The sequence below is a fragment of the Bos indicus genome, chromosome 2 (assembly GCF_029378745.1).
Source record: "Bos indicus isolate NIAB-ARS_2022 breed Sahiwal x Tharparkar chromosome 2, NIAB-ARS_B.indTharparkar_mat_pri_1.0, whole genome shotgun sequence".
Classification (NCBI taxonomy): Eukaryota; Metazoa; Chordata; class Mammalia; order Artiodactyla; family Bovidae; genus Bos; species Bos indicus.
The window spans coordinates 126322267-126341079 of NC_091761.1; the positions used below are offsets into that span (position 1 = coordinate 126322267).

At 57.4% G+C, this 18813-nt stretch overlaps 1 protein-coding gene across 4 annotated transcripts in view; it reads right to left on the reverse strand.

Annotated features, from left to right (window-relative positions):
• RPS6KA1 (ribosomal protein S6 kinase A1) overlaps positions 1-18813 on the reverse strand; it is a 37939-nt gene that overhangs the window by 11289 nt on the left and 7837 nt on the right. For 2 of the 4 annotated variants that reach the window (XM_070775979.1, XM_019980560.2), the window contains 14 exons: positions 11740-11856; positions 11383-11464; positions 9485-9565; positions 9223-9302; positions 7486-7592; positions 6479-6516; positions 5997-6139; positions 5511-5581; positions 5109-5197; positions 4082-4146; positions 3718-3820; positions 2197-2327; positions 611-736; positions 3-92 (listed from right to left, as the gene is read on the reverse strand). In XM_070775979.1, the coding sequence (XP_070632080.1) occupies positions 3-92; positions 611-736; positions 2197-2327; positions 3718-3820; positions 4082-4146; positions 5109-5197; positions 5511-5581; positions 5997-6139; positions 6479-6516; positions 7486-7592; positions 9223-9302; positions 9485-9565; positions 11383-11464; positions 11740-11856 (1323 nt within the window). Of the gene's footprint in view, positions 1-2; positions 93-610; positions 737-2196; positions 2328-3717; positions 3821-4081; positions 4147-5108; positions 5198-5510; positions 5582-5996; positions 6140-6478; positions 6517-7485; positions 7593-9222; positions 9303-9484; positions 9566-11382; positions 11465-11739; positions 11857-12706; positions 12919-14650; positions 14891-18813 lie in introns of those variants that run through there. The other 2 variants (XM_019980570.2, XM_019980552.2) reach the window with 2 other exon arrangements.

The following is an 18813-nucleotide window of genomic DNA, read 5'->3' on the forward strand; positions in this document are numbered from 1 at the left end:
ACATCTTTCAGAGTGATGATGTTGGGGTGCTGCCCGTACCGCAGAAGAATTTCAATCTCTTCCGAGGGGTCTCGCTTGCTCTTGTCGATGACCTGAGGAAAGGGGGTGCACGTGGCGGTGTTGGGGGATCAACTCCAGAGTCCTGACCTGCTACAGAGCCCCGTGCTGCAGGGCGTGGAGTCTCAGCCGCACTCATTTCACCCGACCTGCCACAGAGCCCCACACTGCAGGGAGTGGAGTCTCAGCTGCACACCTTTCACCCGACCTGCCACAGAGCCCCACGCTGCAGGGCGTGGAGTCTCAGCCACATACCTTTCACCCGACCTGCCACAGAGCCCCATGCTGCAGGGCGTGGAGTCTCAGCTGCACGCCTTTCACCTGACCTGCCACAGAGTCCCACGCTGCAGGGCGTGGAGTCTCAGCCGCACGCCTTTCACCCGACCTGCCACAGAGCCCCACGCTGCAGGGCGTGGAGTCTCAGCCGCACGCCTTTCACCCATCCACAGAGCTTCCAGCACTATCCCTCCCCGACCAGAGGGCCAGGGCTACATCACCCACCATCTCCACCCCAGCCGAGCATCCTTGGCCTGGACAAGGTCATGAGGCTCACCTTGACAGCATACTCCATGTTGGTGGCTTTGTGGACACAGCGCTTGCACTCAGAGTAGGAGCCCACACCAATCGTCTCTTTTACCACGTAGCCATCGCTAAAAACCAGGTTCTTCCCATGTAATTGCTGCAGGAGACCAAGAGGTGGGACTGATTATGTGCTCTAGAATGTAAAGTCATCTCCCAGAGCCCCAGGCCTTGGGCCCCTGGAGGTGGCACTGGGCAAGAAGGAAGCCTGGTGCGTTGCAGTCATTGGGGTCACAAAGAATCGGACACCACTTAGTGACTGAACAACAATAGGAAGCCTGGGGTAGAAGGCCTCGGGCAAGAACCTGCCCCTCTCTGGGCCTGTTTTCTACACTATATGATGGGCACACTTGCTGGCTCCTGGGCGCCTGGCTGCAGTTTGTGGTCAGTGGGTGCTGAAGCAGGCGGGTAAGGAGCCATAACACACACGTGGAACAGCTGGAGGCTCTGAGAACCCAGGCAGGCCTGCGAGGGGCATGGGAGCCCTGAGCCAGGTCCCAGCTCTCCACTTCCTGGGGCTGTTGGCAGGTTGTTTCCCTTTTCTGGGAGACACAGCCCACCTTGTGGGATGTCTCGAGGCTCTAAGACATTAACTGTATCAAATGCTTTGTGATGCTGAGTGTGTAGCAGGAGCCCTTTTCACCAGGTGACCACACAGCCCACACGGCCCTGCTTCACATCTGCTGTCCTCACATCCAGTCTGGTTTAACACTTGTCTGGGACCAAGATATCCCAGTTGGATAATAAATCACATAAGTCACCCTAACTTTACGCATAACTTTGTGTTATGTAACTCACATAATCCTTGAAACAACCCTCGGGGAAAGGTTCTATCCTCACCCCCATTTACAGATGAGGAAACTGAGGCACGAGGAAGTGTCCCCTCCACAATCCCTGACCTTGGAAGCTCTGACCCAGGCAGTGAGCTCCAAAGTCTCCATTCTTGCCTCTCAACTCTAAATTTCCCATGGAGTTCGGCGAGTAGGCAAGTGGGAGACAGTGGGAAGAGATCCGAGTGCCCGCCCAACCTGTCAGGGCCAGCCACCACCCAGCGCCACCAACCTGGGTGTGCCCCGGCCCTCCAACATTCTGGCTCTGTGTCAAGAAACTCATAACCTGGACAAGGGAAGGGCTACCTACTCCAGTATTCTTGCCTGGAAGTGTCCATGGACAGAGCAGCCTGGCAGGCTACAGTCCATGGGGTCTCAGAGAGTCAGACAAGACTAAGCAACTGAACACACACGCACACGGGAGTTATTAGGACCAAGCGTGTGTGAAAGGAAAGCAGATGGCGATTCTTGAAAAATTCAAATTTCAGAATATTTTTAAAATAAAGTTTCAAGGTACTAAAAAAAAAAAAAGAAACTCATAAGCACGCTGCCTTCCCTGTTTTACAAGTGGGGAAACTGAGGCTCAAGGAGGTTGCGGCGCAGTGGGCTCCCCGGTGGCAGCAGGGTCTGAACCCAAGTCTGTCCGCGTTCAGTGCCTGTGTTCTCAGCTCTTCCACCTCGCGGCTTCCAAGAAGAAAGGGACAGCTGAGAAGTTTCTCCCGCCCCTCACCTGTACCACCGCGTGCAGGGGCGCCTGTGTGGCCCGAGGCTTGCCGTCATCCTCCATTAGGCCGGTGGCCACGAAACTGAAGCCGCGGAACAGCTGATGGGCACCGGCACTGGGAGGGATGCCTGGGGAGTCTGCAGAGGCAGGAGCGGGGTGTGAACCAGAGGAGGCACCCTTGACCCGAGGTAGCCCAGAAAGCTGGCCGGGATGGGAGCCTGGGCAGGACCTCTCATCACCGGCTTTAGCCCGTCTGCCCATGTGTGTTCAGACCAGTCCAGCCCTGTCATGCAAGAAACAGCAAAAACCCTCACATCCACCACCCGCCCAGGCCAGGGCACTTTATCCCTTCCTGGAGGCCTTCTTGTGTCTGGTCTGCCCCTTTAGGTCCATCTTCTCTGCAGCAGCCAGATGGAGGGTTCCGATCACAAGTCTGTGCCCTGTCTGTACCCTTTCTCTGCCCTTGGGATAGCCCAGGCAATGAGATGCTTGTGATCTTAGCCTCCTTTCGCCCCACTCCACAGCTCAGCCACGCCCAGCTTCTCAGATCCTTAGAGGAGACTCTAAGCCATTGTACATGCTGTTCCTGCTAACTAGACAACCATTCCTTGTCCATCCTTTGAGGCTCAGCTCACACACTGTCCTCTGAGAAACCTGGCCTCACGCTGCTCCTCCAGCCCGTTGCCCCTGCTAAGCTGCACTTGCCGAGCTGCCCAGAGCTGACTTTGTGTCTCTCCCACTGCAGCCTGAGCCATATGAAGGCAGGGCCTGGGTCTGTCCTGTGCACAGTCAGTCCCCACATGGCTGGCACACTAACGGACCTGGTACATACTTGTCAGATAAATAAAGATGCGACGGGCTGCTCGGGGAAGTGACAAGTTCCCCGACATCAGAGACGTACAAGCACCCCTCTGCTAAAACCTGTCCCTCTAGGAGGCCTTTCAGAACACTCCTCCCCAGTATGTGGCCAAAACATTAGGATTTACCAAGTTCCCTCTCAGAAGCCCCCTCCTTGGCTTCTATCTGTAATCCCATGGACTGAGTGGGTCTGTGGCTAAGTCCGTGTTCCAGATGCGTCACCGAAGCCCAGTTGTCAGAGCAGCCAAAGCCGATTCCCACGCTAGCCCCTGACCTCTGGGCACCGTCACCCCTGCTCTGCCAGACTGTGCACCTCGCGCATTTGCCAGGTCAGATTCTTCACCCCTGACGTGAGTGGGAGCCTGATGTGTCTGGTCTTTCCAGTGGGCTGAAGGTGCCCGGGGCCAAGGGTCCTGACTTTTCTATTGTGGCCCACTCACCCACTCACTCCCACCCCCTTGCCCAGGCACAAAGAAGCCCATAGAGCCCCAGAGTGGGACAGCCAGGCTGAATGAGACGGGGACAAAGAGTCAGAGACTCCCCGCCTGTCTGCCCACACACCTGGGCCTGCCTCAGCCCTCAGGGCCCCTGTGCCCCAAAGAGGCCCCGACTCCCCACTTCCCTCCTGGGGAAGGGAAAGCCCAGGACAAAGTCAGACGAGGGACGCACCCTTGGGTGTGCGGGACGTGAACTCAGTGTCAAAGTAGAAGGTGTCATCGGGTTGCGCCACGGCCGGCTTGAAGGGTGGCTTGATCTCACGCCGGTACAGCTTCTGCAAGGTGGAGTGGGCGCCCTGGTTACCTTGGCACCCCCACAGCCCATCAGCAGCCCCATGCAGGAGGAGGAGTTAATGGCCTGGACGGAGCACAGGCTATGCAGACAGGGCATAACTGCTCGCCCTTGGGAGGCCGGCCCGTGCCCCCAAGGCCACGCTGTCACCTCTGCTTCACGTCGGAGGCTCGAGTCAGCAGAGGCCCCCTCCCACCACAGCCGAAGCCCTGCCTGGGGCCCCAGGGTGGATAGACTCACTCACATTCCAGTCAATGGTGGAGTAGAAGACATGCCGCTTGATTTCCTCTGCCCCATCAGGGCCGGAGCCTGCAAGAGCCCAGATGAGGGGCCTGCCCCAGGGCCTTCCGACCCCAGACAGCCGCCCTGTCCTCCGAGTGGCCGTGCCTCACTGGGGTCTGGGACCAGAGGCTGGGCTCACACCACCCCAAGTCCAGCTACCATCCCGAGGCCTACAGACCACTCAGCATTTTCCACTTTCTGGAGCCTCTTGATGATTGGGCTCCCATGTACTGATGGGAGAAGGAGGGTCCAGAGAAGAGAAGCTAGACAACTTGTCAAAGGCCAAAGTCAGGACAGGTCAAACCTGTCCTGAGATTTGCAGGGGGTCCCCACCTCCCCCAGCTCCGCACCAACTTAGGCCTCATCTCTGCTGCTCTTAGCCCATCGCCCTTGTCAGCCACCAGACAGGCTCTCCCTCCTTTCAAGCCCAGACACCTGGATGGGACCTTACGAAGCTGGTCAAGGTCCAGGTGAACCCGGGAGCCAAGGAGCCAACACATACTGATCAGCTACTACAGGCACGTTCATGTGAGTTCATTTAATCCACGAAGCTCGAGATCATTGTCCCTGGTGGAGACAAGGACCTCGGGCTCTGGGGGGAGACGTCAACTGCTTTGGGTCACTCTGCTCACAAACAGCACTCATCCGACCACAGTATCTGTGGAGGGACCACCGCGTGCCAGCAGTGGGGTCCCGAGCCCCTGGCGCCCGAACTCGTGCCCCTTCTCCTGAGCCAGCAGCCTTGGCGGAGGAGCCGTGCCGGCCTCTGTCCTCATCCCCAGGGGGAGTGGAGATGACTCAGTTCCTGCTTTCCCCCAGACACAGGTCACCCCCCCGCCCCACACTCCACACATGGGGCCAGAAGGCAGGGTGGCCGCCGGCATTGTCTGCCCACACAAAGGACAACGGCCCCTTTCAGCCCCAGATGTGGCCCCGTGGCCTAGGCCACAGCTGTACCCGCTCCCCTCCCCTGGGCTGGGGCCACTTACCGAGCCGGTTGGCAGGATTCCGCTTGAACAGGGCCCTCAGGAGGCTCTGGGCTTCCGTGCTTAGAAACTGGGGCATGCCCAGCTTTGCCCTGCAATGGCCCCCGGGTCTCGTCAGGGTTGAGCCCCGCCCCGGAGGCCCCATCTCACCTCCCGCCTCTGTCCACATCTCATTTCCAGCTCAGTCCAGACAAGCCGTCCACTAGCTTCCCTCCCAGAGACTCAGGATTCTCCACCCACAGGCCCCGTGGGTGAAAAGGGAGCCCTAGCAAAAGCATAGCACTCGAACCAGCGGAGTGTCTCGTTCTTGGAGAATCTGAGGATAGGTGTGGGGTGATACTCTGGCCCCCAAACGAGGCCAAGAAAGGAGACACCTGGAGGTGTCAGAGAGAGGCTGGAGCTTACTTCAGAATCAGGGTCATAGTCTCCTTCCGGTCCTTCCCCTGGAAGGGCAGGGAGCCCGTCAGCATCTCAAACTGCAGGGAACAAGGGTCCGTTCAGGCTCTGCTCCCGCCCCTCAGGCCCCCCACCTCCTCCCACCCGGGCCAGCCACTCAGCCCCCTGCCCAGGAGGTCCACCTGGATCAAGAACTGTGTGTGTCCCTCCCCTCTCCATCAATCAGACCACCAGGAGCAGAACTAGGGGCCTGAGGTTGGGGAGAGGCCCAGTACGGGGCGGGGGGCACCCCAGGTGGGGCCAAGCCCGGAATCCTTCCAAGGAAGGAAACTGCAGCTCGGAGGAGTGTGAGGCCAGCTTAGCTATGAGAGGACAAGAGAAGAGCCTTAGAGACCAGAAACCACCCTCCCTTGCCCCCATGCCCCACAGATGGGGAAACTGAGGCCCAATGCCTGGGCTGGTTGCTGGATGCTTTACCCCTGCCTGGGCACTCACCATCAACACCCCATAGGACCACCAGTCTGCACTGTGGGTATGGCCCTGGCGGTTGACAACCTCAGGGGCCATGTACTCCACTGTCCCGCAGAAGGAATAGGCCTTCTTCTCATGGTCGATGGCCTCCTTGCTCAAACCGAAGTCTGTGACAAGGAGCGCAAGTGGACACACCTTCAGGACCCCCTACCTTCCTCGCTGCCACCCCTGCACACCCATGCCCTCCTGCCCAGAGGCCTGAGGGCATCACCGCCATGGTACTCAGGAGGAAGGTGAGGCCCAGGGGGGTGAGATGGTCTGCTCAGCATTACACAGTGGGGACCTGGGATGCAAACCCACGTCATGCCAGGCCTGGACTTTTGACCACTTCTAAGTGCCTGGCACAGCCTCTCAGGACACGCGGATACCCTAGCACTCAGCCCAGGTCCCTCTAGAGCCCACCCTTCCCTCCCCTGAAACCGGAGGGGCAGGCGCCCTCCACTCACCAGTGAGTTTGATGTGGCCTTCCTCATCCAGAAGGATGCTGCAATGGAGAGAAGGGTTCAGGGCCCCTCAGTCGTGGGCCTTTGGTGGGGTCAGGTGACGCCACGGGTCTGTAGGGGCTGGGCTCAGCCCAGGGAAGCTGGTCCACCAGGTCCGGCTGATGAATGGGTGGGTGGCGCAGGGACTGGGGGTGCTGCACAGGTGTGTTGCCTACCTTTCTGCTAATTCTTGAAACGACTGTGTGAGGTAGATACTCACATGGCCCTGTTTTAATGATGGGAAGTTAAGGCCCAGGGAGGTTAAATAACTCCCCCAGTCAGAGAGTTAGGAGGTGGCAGAGATTAGATTTGAATTCAGGTCTGCCTGACTCTGGGCTTCCCTGGTGGCTCAGATGGTAAAGAATCTGCCTGCAATGCAGGAGACCCAGGTTCGATCCCTGAGTCAGGAACATCCCCTGGAAAAAGGAATGGCTACCTACTCCAGTGATCTTGCCTGGAGAATTCCACGGACAGAAGAATCTGGTGGGCTACAGTCCAAGTGGTTGCAAAGAGTTGGACATGACTGAGTGACTTAACACTTTCACTTTTCACTTTCTGCCTTACTCGAAAGCTACATCCCACTCCACGTAAGCACCTGCCCCTGGCTCCCAAGTTACCACTTGAGGATATTTAGATGTTAAGGAAGATTCTACAGAGGGTCATATCAAGGAAGGACCTTTAATAGTGGCATCTCAGATGTCACACTGGATTAGCAAAAAAGGTAGGCAACGCCCAGGCACAGAGGTACCTGGTGCTTGGTGATGGCAGCCCTAGTGATGAGGCAGCCCCCAGGCGAGCCTACTGCTGCCACCACTCTGCTCCACCCGCCAGTTCTTGGGGCAACCCAAGAGAGGGGGACTTTCTCAGGGGGAGTCACCCCACCCCCTCAGACTGGCTCTGCTCTAGAAGAGGCCCCTGGGGCCTGCCTCTGCACACCCTAGGGAGCTGGGCAGAGCTGGGCCTTCACTCACTTCTCAGGCTTCAGGTCTCTGTAAATGATGCCTAGACTGTGCAGGTGATCCAGGCCCAAAGCCAGCTCGGCCAGGTAAAACTTCACATCCTCCTCCGTGAACATAACCTGCAACGGGCGGGAGGTACTTCAGCCGGGATCGCCCCTTTCTCAGGAGCTGGGGCACTGGGCACTCAGCAGCTTCCCAGTCCCCCTCAGAGATTCCATACCCCCTTCTCTTTATGAAGGGGTTTAAAGAATAAAGTGACTAATATCCAAGTCACTCATGGTAGCGTTGAAAGGCAAGTAGGGAAAGGCTGGAGACAGCCCAAGGGTCAAGCAGTAAACTAAACTGTCTCCTTCCCACATCACGGAGTGCTCTGCCAGCCATGAGGGGTTCCTAGGTGGTTCAGTGATGAAGAGTCTGCCTGCCAAGCAGGAGACACGGGTTCAAGATCTGGGTCGGGAAGATCCCCTGGAGGAGGGCATGGCAACCCATTCCAGTATTCTTGCCTGGAAACTCCCATGGACAGAGGATGCTGGCAGGCTACAGTCCATGGGGTTGCAAAAGAGTCAGCCACGACTTGGCAACTGAACAACAATGCAGCCATAAACTAGAACAAGGATCCCTCCATATGACGGATGGCTACAGATCCATCTCCAAGGTATAAGTGCCAAGTTACCCCAAAGCACACTGTCATGAAGAAAGCAAAGTACAGTATATGTAGAATGCTGTTTTGTATGTAAGAAAGTAGGGGTCAGGATTCAGATCATACGTTGAATTGGTTTGTATTTTTTTCCCAAAGAAACATGGGAAATTTAGATAAGAAAAATGTTTACCTAGAGGAGGGAGTCGAGAGGGCTGGGGTGGGAGGAAGACTTCTCAATGGATATTTTTCTTCTCAGTCATGTATTATCTATTTGATCATTCAAACAGCATTTTAAACATTTAAAAACTTTGGTTCTCTTCTAAAATTTAATTTGTATTACTGGTCCCATTTTTATATCTGGCTCAAATTCTTATATGTGAGTTCAAAAGCCTTTTGGTTAACAGCACATAATCCTAAAGAATCCAGCTTTCCAGGTGGATTTGAGCTTCTCCGAATCCTCATAACCCTGCCCAGGGAAGCCCTGAAAAAAATGGAAGTGAAGGGGTTTCCCTGGTGGCCCAGTGGTTAAGAATCCACCTTGTGATGTTAGGGGCACGGATTTGATCCCTGGTCTGGGAAGATCCCACATGTCTTGGAGCAACTAAATCTGTGCACCGCAACTGCTAAGGCCAAGCTCTAGAGGCCACAAGCTACAACTCCTGAGGCCAATTCACCCCAGAGCCCATGCTCCACCATGAGAGAAGCCACTGCAATGAGAAACCCAAGCACTGCAATGAGTCCCAGCCCCCACATGCTGCAACTAGGGAAAGCCTGCATGCAGTAATAAAGACCCACCACAGCCAAAAAAATAAATAAAAACTCTCAAATAAATAAATCTTAAAAAAAAAAAAAAGAAGAAGCAAGGAGGTGAAGAGGTGAGAGCCACTCTTGGGTTCCTGGAATCAGGGCAGGATCACATCCTGGGCCTGATTCTCCTCAACCATCTCAGGGAACTCTCAGAATTTCAGCCAGGGAATGGGCTCTGTCCCAGGGTGGGTCAGGGAATGCTGGGCAGGCCTGGCGAGTCCCAGGTGGAGGCCTCACTTTCGCGCCAGCTCCATCCGGGGCCCTGGCAGTGGGGTGTCCAGGTGTCCCGGGCGTCAGCTCACCTCTTTAGAGAGCCGGGTGAAGAGGTCCCCGCCACGCAGGAAGTCCAGGATAAGGTAGAGCTTGCCCTCAGTCTGGAAGGCTGGGGAGACAGGAAAAGGCCATGGGGGAGCCAGCTGCGCCCTGGGCCTTGTCCCTCTGCCCCTCAGCTCCCTTGGTCTGCCAGGCGGCAAATGGGGCAGTATATAGGGGAGGCAACAGCCCCCCGACAAGGGCAAAGGCCGGCAGGTGGGGTGGGAGGTCAGGGAGGGTCTGTGGTCTTACCGTAGTGCAGCTTCACCACAAACGGGTGGTTTACGTCAGCCAGGATGTCTCTCTCCATTTTGGTCCGAACGCGGTCACGCACTGGTCAAAGGAAGAAGAGGCTTACCAAAGGTCTGGCCGCCCAGCACAGCACCGCCCCCAGGCTTGGCTAAGACGGACTCTCTTTTCTACTTGTTCCTCATGTCTCTCGGCAGTGCCCAAGACTGGCCCTTGGTGCCCTGCCCATCTCTCTAGCCCTGTTGCTAGCTGTGTCCCGAGGGGCCATTCAATCCAGCCAGCCTAAGCAACCTGTTCCTTGTGTGCCCCCAGCCTCTGCCCCTGTGGCTCCCCCTGGGATGCCTTCATCAGCCCCTTCTCCGTCTGGCATAAAAATCTCCAATTCCCAGACTTCCCTGGTGGTCCGGTGGTTAAGACTCTGCACTTCCACTAGAGTGGGCATGGGTTCGATCCCTGGTTGGGGAAGTTCCACATGCCATGCGGTGTGGCCAAAAAAAGCAAGAAAAAAGTCCCTGATTATAGCTGAGGGTAGACTCCCTGGGCATGAATTTCAGACTCATAGGTCTGAGCAGGCACCTCACCCTTTTTTTTTTTAAGAATAAAAGTCCCTAGGCCGTTCTGATCGTCAGCCAGTTCTCCTCTGACTCAGTTCAGGCATCCTCTCCTCCAGGAAACTTTCCTTAACCTGCCAGGCTGAGCTGGAGCCCTCTGGACTCTTGTAGCGCTCTATGTCCCCCTTCAGAGCACCTTTCACCCTCTAATTTTCTTGCTTCACTCACCCGACAAGGCCAGGACCATGCTGGATTAACTACCCTCATCACTGCTTCCCAAATACATCTAGCATTTTCAAACTATCAAATGACTACATTTCTGTTCAGGCATAGTTCCTCCCTCCTGGGGTGTCTTTCCTCTATGTTTTCAGTCTGGAGAGAAGGCCTAACTCACCCTCTAAAGGCACAGCTCACCTGGCTACTCCCATGGGAGCCTCTCCCCTGTGAGGCTGAAACCCAGATTCTCCTGGGTCCCAGCACCAACTGCACCAGCCTGTGGGGTCCCGCACCCCCTCCCCTGTCCCAGCCTGGGAGCCCTTCACAGCATCTTTCTCCTTCCATCATCCTTCCTGGGGAAGGATTCCCATTCCTACCAGGCTGGTCTTAGAGCACCACAGCTAAGTCACCCCACAGCCAGCCCACTGTGGCCACAGGAACCCAAGGCCAGTACCTCCTACTCTGCCCCCACCATCCTAGCCGGGGCCCACTCCTCCTGGTCAGCAGGACCAGCCTGGTCCCCAGGCTGACCAAGGAGTCACTGTCCAGTCCAAAGCCCACTCGCAACCACCCTCACACCCTCTGTAAGTCTGGGAATTCTAGACGTGGGCTCAGCTCCTTTCTGAACCTCTCCATCCATCTCTGGGGCCCTGCCTTGACTCACCCTCTCCAACCCGCCCAACTGCCTCGTTCCCTGGGTTCCCTCCTCTCCTCTCACGCTCTCCCCAACTCTGAGAGGTCTCCCTCAGACTCTTCAAGCATCATGAAGCAATTCTGCTAACAGAATGCCTCGGCCTAACCAAGCTGATGCCTGATATCTGAAGCCCTTGCCCCGCCCGCCCCCGCAACACACTGCCAGACGCCCTTCAGCTACAGACACTGGCACTTGGCTTAGGGGGGTGGGAAGGGGTTAGTTCCCGAAGTCTTTTCTTCTGAATGGATCCTGTCTTTGCCATTGGGGCAGTGGGAGAGAAGGAGGGGCTGAGAATAGGCCTGTTTCTATATCTTCAGACCGGGTATTCCTGGTGAGATAGCTGTCTCTCCCATCAGACCCTAGGCCCCTAAGAGCTGGGTGTCATCTGCCCTCTATCTCTGCCCAGCCTGAGGCTCTGCGGGGAGGCACCCCCCACTCACCTTTCAGCGTTGCCTTCTTTAGTACCTTCATGGCGTACAAGTGTCCACTGTCAGGTCGGGTGACCTTTCGTACCAGGAAGACCTTAGACGGCATCGGGGTGGGGGTGGTGAGGGGGAAGCAGAAGAGAAGATGGGCAGGGGGCTGACCCTGCCAGCTCGCATGCCCCAGGCTGACCTTCAGCTTCCCTAAGCACCAGCTTGCCCTTGTGTTGCCCCTGGGTACCACAGTGACCTCTCTCCTCCTCCCCTCAGACCCATCAACCCTTGCGCTCTGATCCTTTGAGCTCCAAGGCGGTCCTCCCACCCCCACTGTGACATGACCAGTGCTGCCCTCCCAGCTGTGGGCTCGGGACTCACTTTGCCAAAGGATCCTTGGCCCAGGACCTTGAGGAGCTCAAAATGGGATGGGTCGGCCTTCTCCGAGCCAGCCTTGACATGGTGTGTGATGGAGATCTCCTTGAGAACGCCCTCATCCTGATGGAGGAACAGAGCTGGTGAGCATGGTGGGTCCCATCCAGGTCAGCAAACGGCACGGCCCCCCATCCTGAGATCCTACTCCCGCCAGATCTCAGCAGACAGGGTCCTGCAGGCCCAACCAGCCAGCTACCCTGGAAGACGAGGCCTCCCAATTCATGCATATCAAAACCCAGGGAGGGCCAAACCACCAAGGAGCCGGGTCAGGCGAGCTCGTATCGTTCCTGCTGCTCCAGCCTGGTCAGGCCCAGAGGGATGCCCAGGCACGGCCGGGCTGAGCCAATGCCAGGCTCTGGCTGAGGCCTACAGACCTGCCCCAAGTCCTCCCTGGAGGCTCCCCTCCCGCAGCTACAAAGGTTTTGGTTTTGCCACAATAGGAAGTCGAGTTTGCTCATGTACTGGGAAGGCACAGCTGGGTTTTGTTTCTGGCCAAGATGGAAGATGGGCTCTCTCTGGTAGAAGGACAAGGCTAAGATACACAAGAACACAAAGTCGCCACTTCAGACTCCCCCTAGCATCCCAGTAAGTGTCAGCCTGAGGTTGAGGGAGTAAGACTGGGACTCTCTGCACCACCCTCTGACACTTCCTTCACACAAGTCTACTAGAAACTCCTGCCAGGTCCCAGATGTTCTAGAACCCCTCTGCTCTCCCTCCAATCTGTTGATGCCACCCTGGAACCCGGAAGTGCCTCCTCACTCTCCCAGGAAGCAAGGCTGGACAGGGTCTAGTCACCCAGGAGGGTCAGGCATGGGCAAGGAGAACCCAGAGCCAGCTGTTTCCAAACTGGTTACCAGGGCACCTGTTCCAGGGGCCACCGTCAGGCCAGGCCCAGACAGCTGGGCACACTCACCGAGTCCTGCCTGGGGCCAGGGCCAGGGCCAGGGCCAGGGGCAGGCAGGGAGGTCTGGCTGATCCTGGGCCGCTGCTTCCTGGGCAGCCAGGGGAGCAGGGCCCAGAGCCGCAGACGGGGCGGCTTGGGATCCTGCTCCATGCGCCCGGCTGGGCCGAGGCACCATGGCAGGAGCAGGCAGCGTCCGGGGCTGCTGCGGAGGTGGCCAGGCCCAAGGCGGATGTGCAGGGTGAAGGCGGGGGCTGGGCCAGCCCAGGGCCGCCAATCACTCAGGGCCTGTGGTTTCCCAGCTCCCTTACCACCTCCCTTCCTCTCTCTCCCCCACCCTCCCCATCGCCGGAGGGCTGCCCTCTGGCCCTCCTCCCCATCCTCCCTGTGGGCCTGCAGAGGGAAAGCCCCATATGCCAAGCCAGCTGCTGAGGAGGAGACAGGTGCCCAACAGGCAGACACAGGGACCAGACATGTTCAGGCAGATGAGGAGGGACAACCAACAGGCAGAGGCAGGCTCCCTACAGGTGAAGACAGATGAAGGCGCACATCCAACAGATGGGTAGGAGAGTCCCCGTGCCCAGCAGGCTGGGATGCACAGGGCCATGCACCCAACAGGAAGGAGGTGGGAAGAATACACATCCGATGGGCAGAGACAGATGGGAACATGTACCCAACATACAGAGGAGGCAGGAAGGGACTCATACCCAAAAGGCAGAAGTGGACAAGGACTCATATCTACCATGGAGAGGCAGATGGGGGGCACACATTCCAACAGGCAAAGATAGATGGTAACATGTACCCAACAGGCAGAGACAGATGGGGATCCAACAGGCAGAGGCAGATGGGGGCTTGCATCCAACAGGTGGAGACAGATGGGGAATGTACTCAACAGGCAGAGACAGAAGGGACACGACCCAACAGGCACCCAGCTATGTGACATGGACCCAACAGGTAAAGACAGGCATTCATGGAGTGGAGACAGACAGGAACTCAACAGCAGAAGCAAGTGGGCAGCAGTCAGAGGCAGCCAGCGTCAGTGAGGCCCAAGGAGGCTGACAGATACCCAGGGCACATAGACACACAGGCACCCAGAGAGTCAGACCCTGGACTTAAGGGCAAGAGCTCTGGGTTCCTGCTGGTCCACCTGGGGGAACATCATCTGCAAAACCCCAGCACTTGAGAGAGAGCAGTCTGGTACTTGTGGCCGACTCATCTCTGAGGAATTCCATTTCTTTGGGCTTTCCGTCCTATGCCAGGGCCTGAGAGGGGCCCAGGATCAAGTCACTAGACGGAGACGGATGTCTGCTGAGTGTAATCTGATGACTCTGACCCTGACCCAGACAGATATCCCAAAGCTGTCATGCCCCACTTCAGGAACCAGAAACTGAGCTTCACCGGACAGCGACTCACCCAGGCTCAAAGTGAACTGGTGGCGGAGCCTGCTCAAACCCAGGTCCTCTCTCTGGGCCCTGCCTGGCCGGGGGTCAGCAGGCCTCAGGGGCCAGGAAAGGGAGGGCGGGCAAGTCAGCCAGAGCGATGCCCTGCCGAGCCAAGCCCGGCCCCTCCCTTAGTACCAGGGAGAGTCTGGGGACTTCTGCCTCTAGATGTCGACCCTCAGAGACGCCTCCCTTGAGGGAGCCTGAACAGCCACAGAAGCTGCAGTCACGAAAAACTGCAGGTCAATCAGGCCCCTGAGAGGAACCCAGTACGTGGGACAGGCAGAAAACCTGGCTGAGAGAGGGGCTGGGGAGGGCAAAGACCACACAGCAACATCGACCTGCCCCATCCTGAGGTCTGAGTCTCCACCGCTCGGTCTGCCTCTGACTGAGAACCGTCCCTGGGGACAGAGGTAGTCACCCGGAAACCCCAGGGCACAGAGCCACCCCCAAACCCATTCCTGGCGCAGAGTCTTGGTGACAGACACCGCTGGAGGCTGGCCAAGCCTCTGCTCACCTTTCTGGGGCAGGGGCGTGAGTCTCTCTCAGCCCTGGGGAAATCTGCTGGGGTCTGCATGGTGGGTCCCACGCCTATGGCCAGAGAGCCTGGCTACTCCCCTCACTTCTGCTTTTGCAACTTTCCTGGCCCAGAAGGCAGGGTCCCTGACCCCCTCCTTCTCACTTCCCCCTCTGCCGGGAGGAGGGACAGAACATGGGTAAGGCTCCCCTGCGGAGGAGGGGACACCGTAGACCCCAAGCCCACAACTCCAGGGTGGATGCAGAGAGACCTTTCTCCTCGTCTTCTCTGATCCTAAGGAAAGAAGAGCCGGACACAGACAGAAGTCACAAGTAGAGGCGGCAGCCACACAGGGGACACCCTTTACTTGCAAACACCTCCAGGAGAGAATGGGGGGCAAAAGGCAGCAGGGTCACCACCTCTGACAGTCTGGCCCAGAGCACGGGCGTTCCTCCCCCTGCGGTGACCTTCCCATGGCTGGGCCCACCCAAAATGGCAGCCCACAGAGCAGGCACGACCGCACTCAGCGCTGCCCTGAAGAAGCCTATCCGCCCAGGGCCCTGAGGTGGGGGCGGTGGGGGGGGACGGTGCAGAAGGCATGGACCTCACAGGTAGCCGTGGGGCAGGGGGGACCAGGCCCGGCCCTTTGCCACATGGCCTCACCACATCACTCACCCAGTACCCTCACAGGAACTGACACACACAGATGCACAGAGTCCGCTGATCGGAAACCATTTCCACAGACATGCCCTATGTGGAAACGCCCCCACGGACACAGAACTTCCCCTTCCAGTCCCCACAGAGCCCCTGACAGCAGTCTGAGGAGGGCCTGCTGGCTGTTGGGCAAGATACTTCCTTAGACTGAGGCCTCTCGTTGTACTCCAGCTTCTCCTGGAGGACCTGGGGTCTGGGGTTGCCCTGAGAGCCCCAAAGCTCTCTGGTCCAGTACCAGCTACGCCCCCGCCCCGACTCCTCACTACCCCTGTACCCTTCAGAAGCAAAGAAGGCTCTCCGTGGCTGGCAGGGTACAAGAAGGGGCAATAGGAAGGACGCTGTCTCCAAACTGCCTGCTCTGGAGGGGTGCGTGCAGGGCCTGGGAGCCTCTGGTGGCAGCAGCGGGGAGGACAGTGCCAGACCCCACCCCCTGGTCGTGGCCCCATTCCCCCCATAGATACTTCCTCTTATTTACTTCCTCCCACAAGGCAGCTGGAGAGAAGCCCAGAGCGCCACCCGCCTCTGCCCCCCGTTACCACACTCCCTGCCTGATCCCTGGCCTGTAGGGTCCCCAACCTGGGCCTCCCTCCAGCAGCTGCAGCCCAAGCCCACCTGCTGATCTCTGGCCCTAACGGACATCAACAGCCCCTCCCCCAGATGGCAGCATCTGCAGGGCCTCCCAGGGGTGCCCCCTCTCATGGGGCAAACATCCCCAGACGCCTCTCCCAGCATGCCTCTGGGCAGTGGGTCCACAGTTTCCAGGCCTCCTTGATAGGCCAGCTGGCCTTGGGCCCGAGGCCAGGACTGGCATGCAGTGACAATGAGAACTGTGCCTCTTAACTGAGCATTTATTGCAGGAAGCCATTCTTTCCTTCAGCTTTTATTGGTGTGGATTCTGCCAGGCTCAGATGTCCTACTCCAAGGGAAGTGCGGTCATCCCATTCCAGAGAAGAGGAAACCAGACTCAGACAGAAAGTGACTTTCCCAAGGCCACATGGCTAGAAAGGCAGAGAGCTTGGGGCAAAATCGAAGCCTACAGGCTGAAGCATTTCATCATCACCCTCCTTGCGAGGCCCACCAGCCTGCCTCCCCTCGGGACGTTACTCACCGCTACGGGGCCCCCGGCTATGTGTCCCCAGGCCAGGAGCCAGACACTAGGAGGCGCACGTGTTAAGGAAGCCTCCAGCCTTGTCCTCAGGCAGCTCCCCCAAATACACAATAACGAAACGGAAGCGTGGCGTGCAACAGTGCAGGCCAAGTGCTGGAGGTGCCCATAGGGTCTCACTCTCTGCCCGGGGTAAGATCTGGGAAGATGCGACAGTCTAGCTGGACCCTGAAGATCAATAGGAGCTGGCCAAGCAGAGAGGTGGAAAAAAGACACTCCGTGTAAAGAGACCAGCACGGAAAAGAGGCCTGAGGCCAGGAGGGCAGGGTGGGAAACTAAGACCCGTCTACTCATTTGTTCCCATGCAACCCTTTCTCCCTATCTAAGCCTCAGCTTCTTCTGTAAAATGTTCGCACCCTCAAAAGGTTGTTTCAAGAAGCAAAAATGGGCCACAGAGATAAAGGGATGTGGTAAACAGAACTCCCTGAACGGCAAGGGCTTTCTTACTGCTGCAGGGTCTCCTCTGGGCAGGCTGAAGGGACAAGAGTCCACGGGTCTCAGGTGTTGCGAGGGTGGAGGGTTGGGGAGCCTTCCCCGGCCAGTCCCAGGGAAATTCCCCCCCGAACACCTGAGACTCCCAAGGCTCCCCGAAGTCCACAATCACATCCTGCCTGAGCTCCAGCCAGGGGAGCATGAGGGATCCGGGAGGGATCAGGGTTTCATAAACAGGAAGAGAGGAGGGGAGGGGGGGAGACGCTCAGCTCTCAAAATAGACCTGCAGGCGCTTCCAAGGGGTCCAGCTCCGGAGATAGCCAGGGAGGGGGCCTGGGGTGCCCAATCCACCTCCAGGAAGGGAGGGAGGGTGAATGGAGCCCCAGCATGCCTAAAGGACCAGGTGCACACGGGGAGCTCTCATCCTAGACTGCAGTCCTCTCTACAGCTGCTAAAACCCCAATCCCTTCTTCTGCCTGAAACGGATCAAATAAACAAGCGTTAAACACCAATATGATGTCTCAAACACTGCTGGATGCTCCAATTTATGCACATCACGTTCCTTCCTTCTGGGTGGCCCTGATGGGTGGACTCTAGTCTCCTTTTACAGAAGAGGCATCGCAGCCTCCGAGGGGTAAAACAACTCGCCCAAGGTCAGCTGGCAAATAAGAAGGAGGCGCAGGATTTTGAACTCAAGAGAGCCTGCCTCTCCTCCAAGTCAGGCCTCTCCTCCCCCTGGAAGGGCCACTTCTCTCTCCAGCTGCCCAAATCCCGGCTTTCGAGGCCCAGGCAAATGCCAGCTCTGTGGGGAAGGTGACCTGGTGCCCCACAGCCCACGTTTCCTCTTCTGCCACACACAGCAGTGCCCGTCCATCTGGTCCACCATCAACCTTGAGAGTGGATGCTACTGGGTTCCCTGGGACGTGCTCATCTCATCATGCCCCAGAGAGGCAGGTAGGCAGGTGGTATATTTCACTGCCCACTGTCAGGCCTGGCACTGAATGGAGGTTCTATGTGCCCACAGCCTGTTCCTCCCCATCACTGCATCCACCACACAGCTTTCTCATCACCACCCTTCCCCAGTGCTGAGAACTCCCTAAAGGTGGGGTGTTGACTTCATTTTGGGGTTCCCAGTGCCATGAACATGTGATGATGCAAAAGATAAAACCAGCTCCTTCCACTGCACAAAGTGATGAGGTTCTGACCACAGGCTGAGCGCCCCCTGGTGTGTTGAGCCCAAAAGTGGGCACTGGGAATGCTACAAGATTCTGCAGCAACAGAGGTGAATGAGCAGGTGCCAAGTAATGATGGAAACTGAGCTCACAGGGACGCAGTGCTCCTCCTCTTCAGCACTCAGTGTGTTTCCTGGGCTGGGAGGAATGTGGGTTCTGTGGTCAAGCAAGACCTGACTTCATTGCCCACTAGCGATCTGGCCTTGGGCCTCAACTTTCTCATCTGTAAAATGGGGAGAGTAACAGTTTCTACCTCTGAGGATGTTATGAGAACCGAATGCAAAGCTCCTGGTATGGCACTTTCTTTCTCTTAACATGGCATTCAAGGCTCTCTCTGCCCCATCCATGTCCAGCCTCGTCTCCCTTCCCATCCCAGGATCTGCTGTTCCAGAAGCAGGAAGGAGTCACAGACTTGGGATCAAATGTAGGTTGTCCACCTAGGTAAGTGCTTGTCTTCTCTTAACCAGCCCCTCTAGCTCTGAGGTGAGAAGCTGCACTCACCACCAGTTCCCTCAAAGCTGCAGGCACCTCTGCAACCCCTAGAACTACAGCCCCAAGATCTGAACATCTGGATCTTCACTGGAGACCTACAGTCCCTTCATTACAAGGCAACCAGGGGC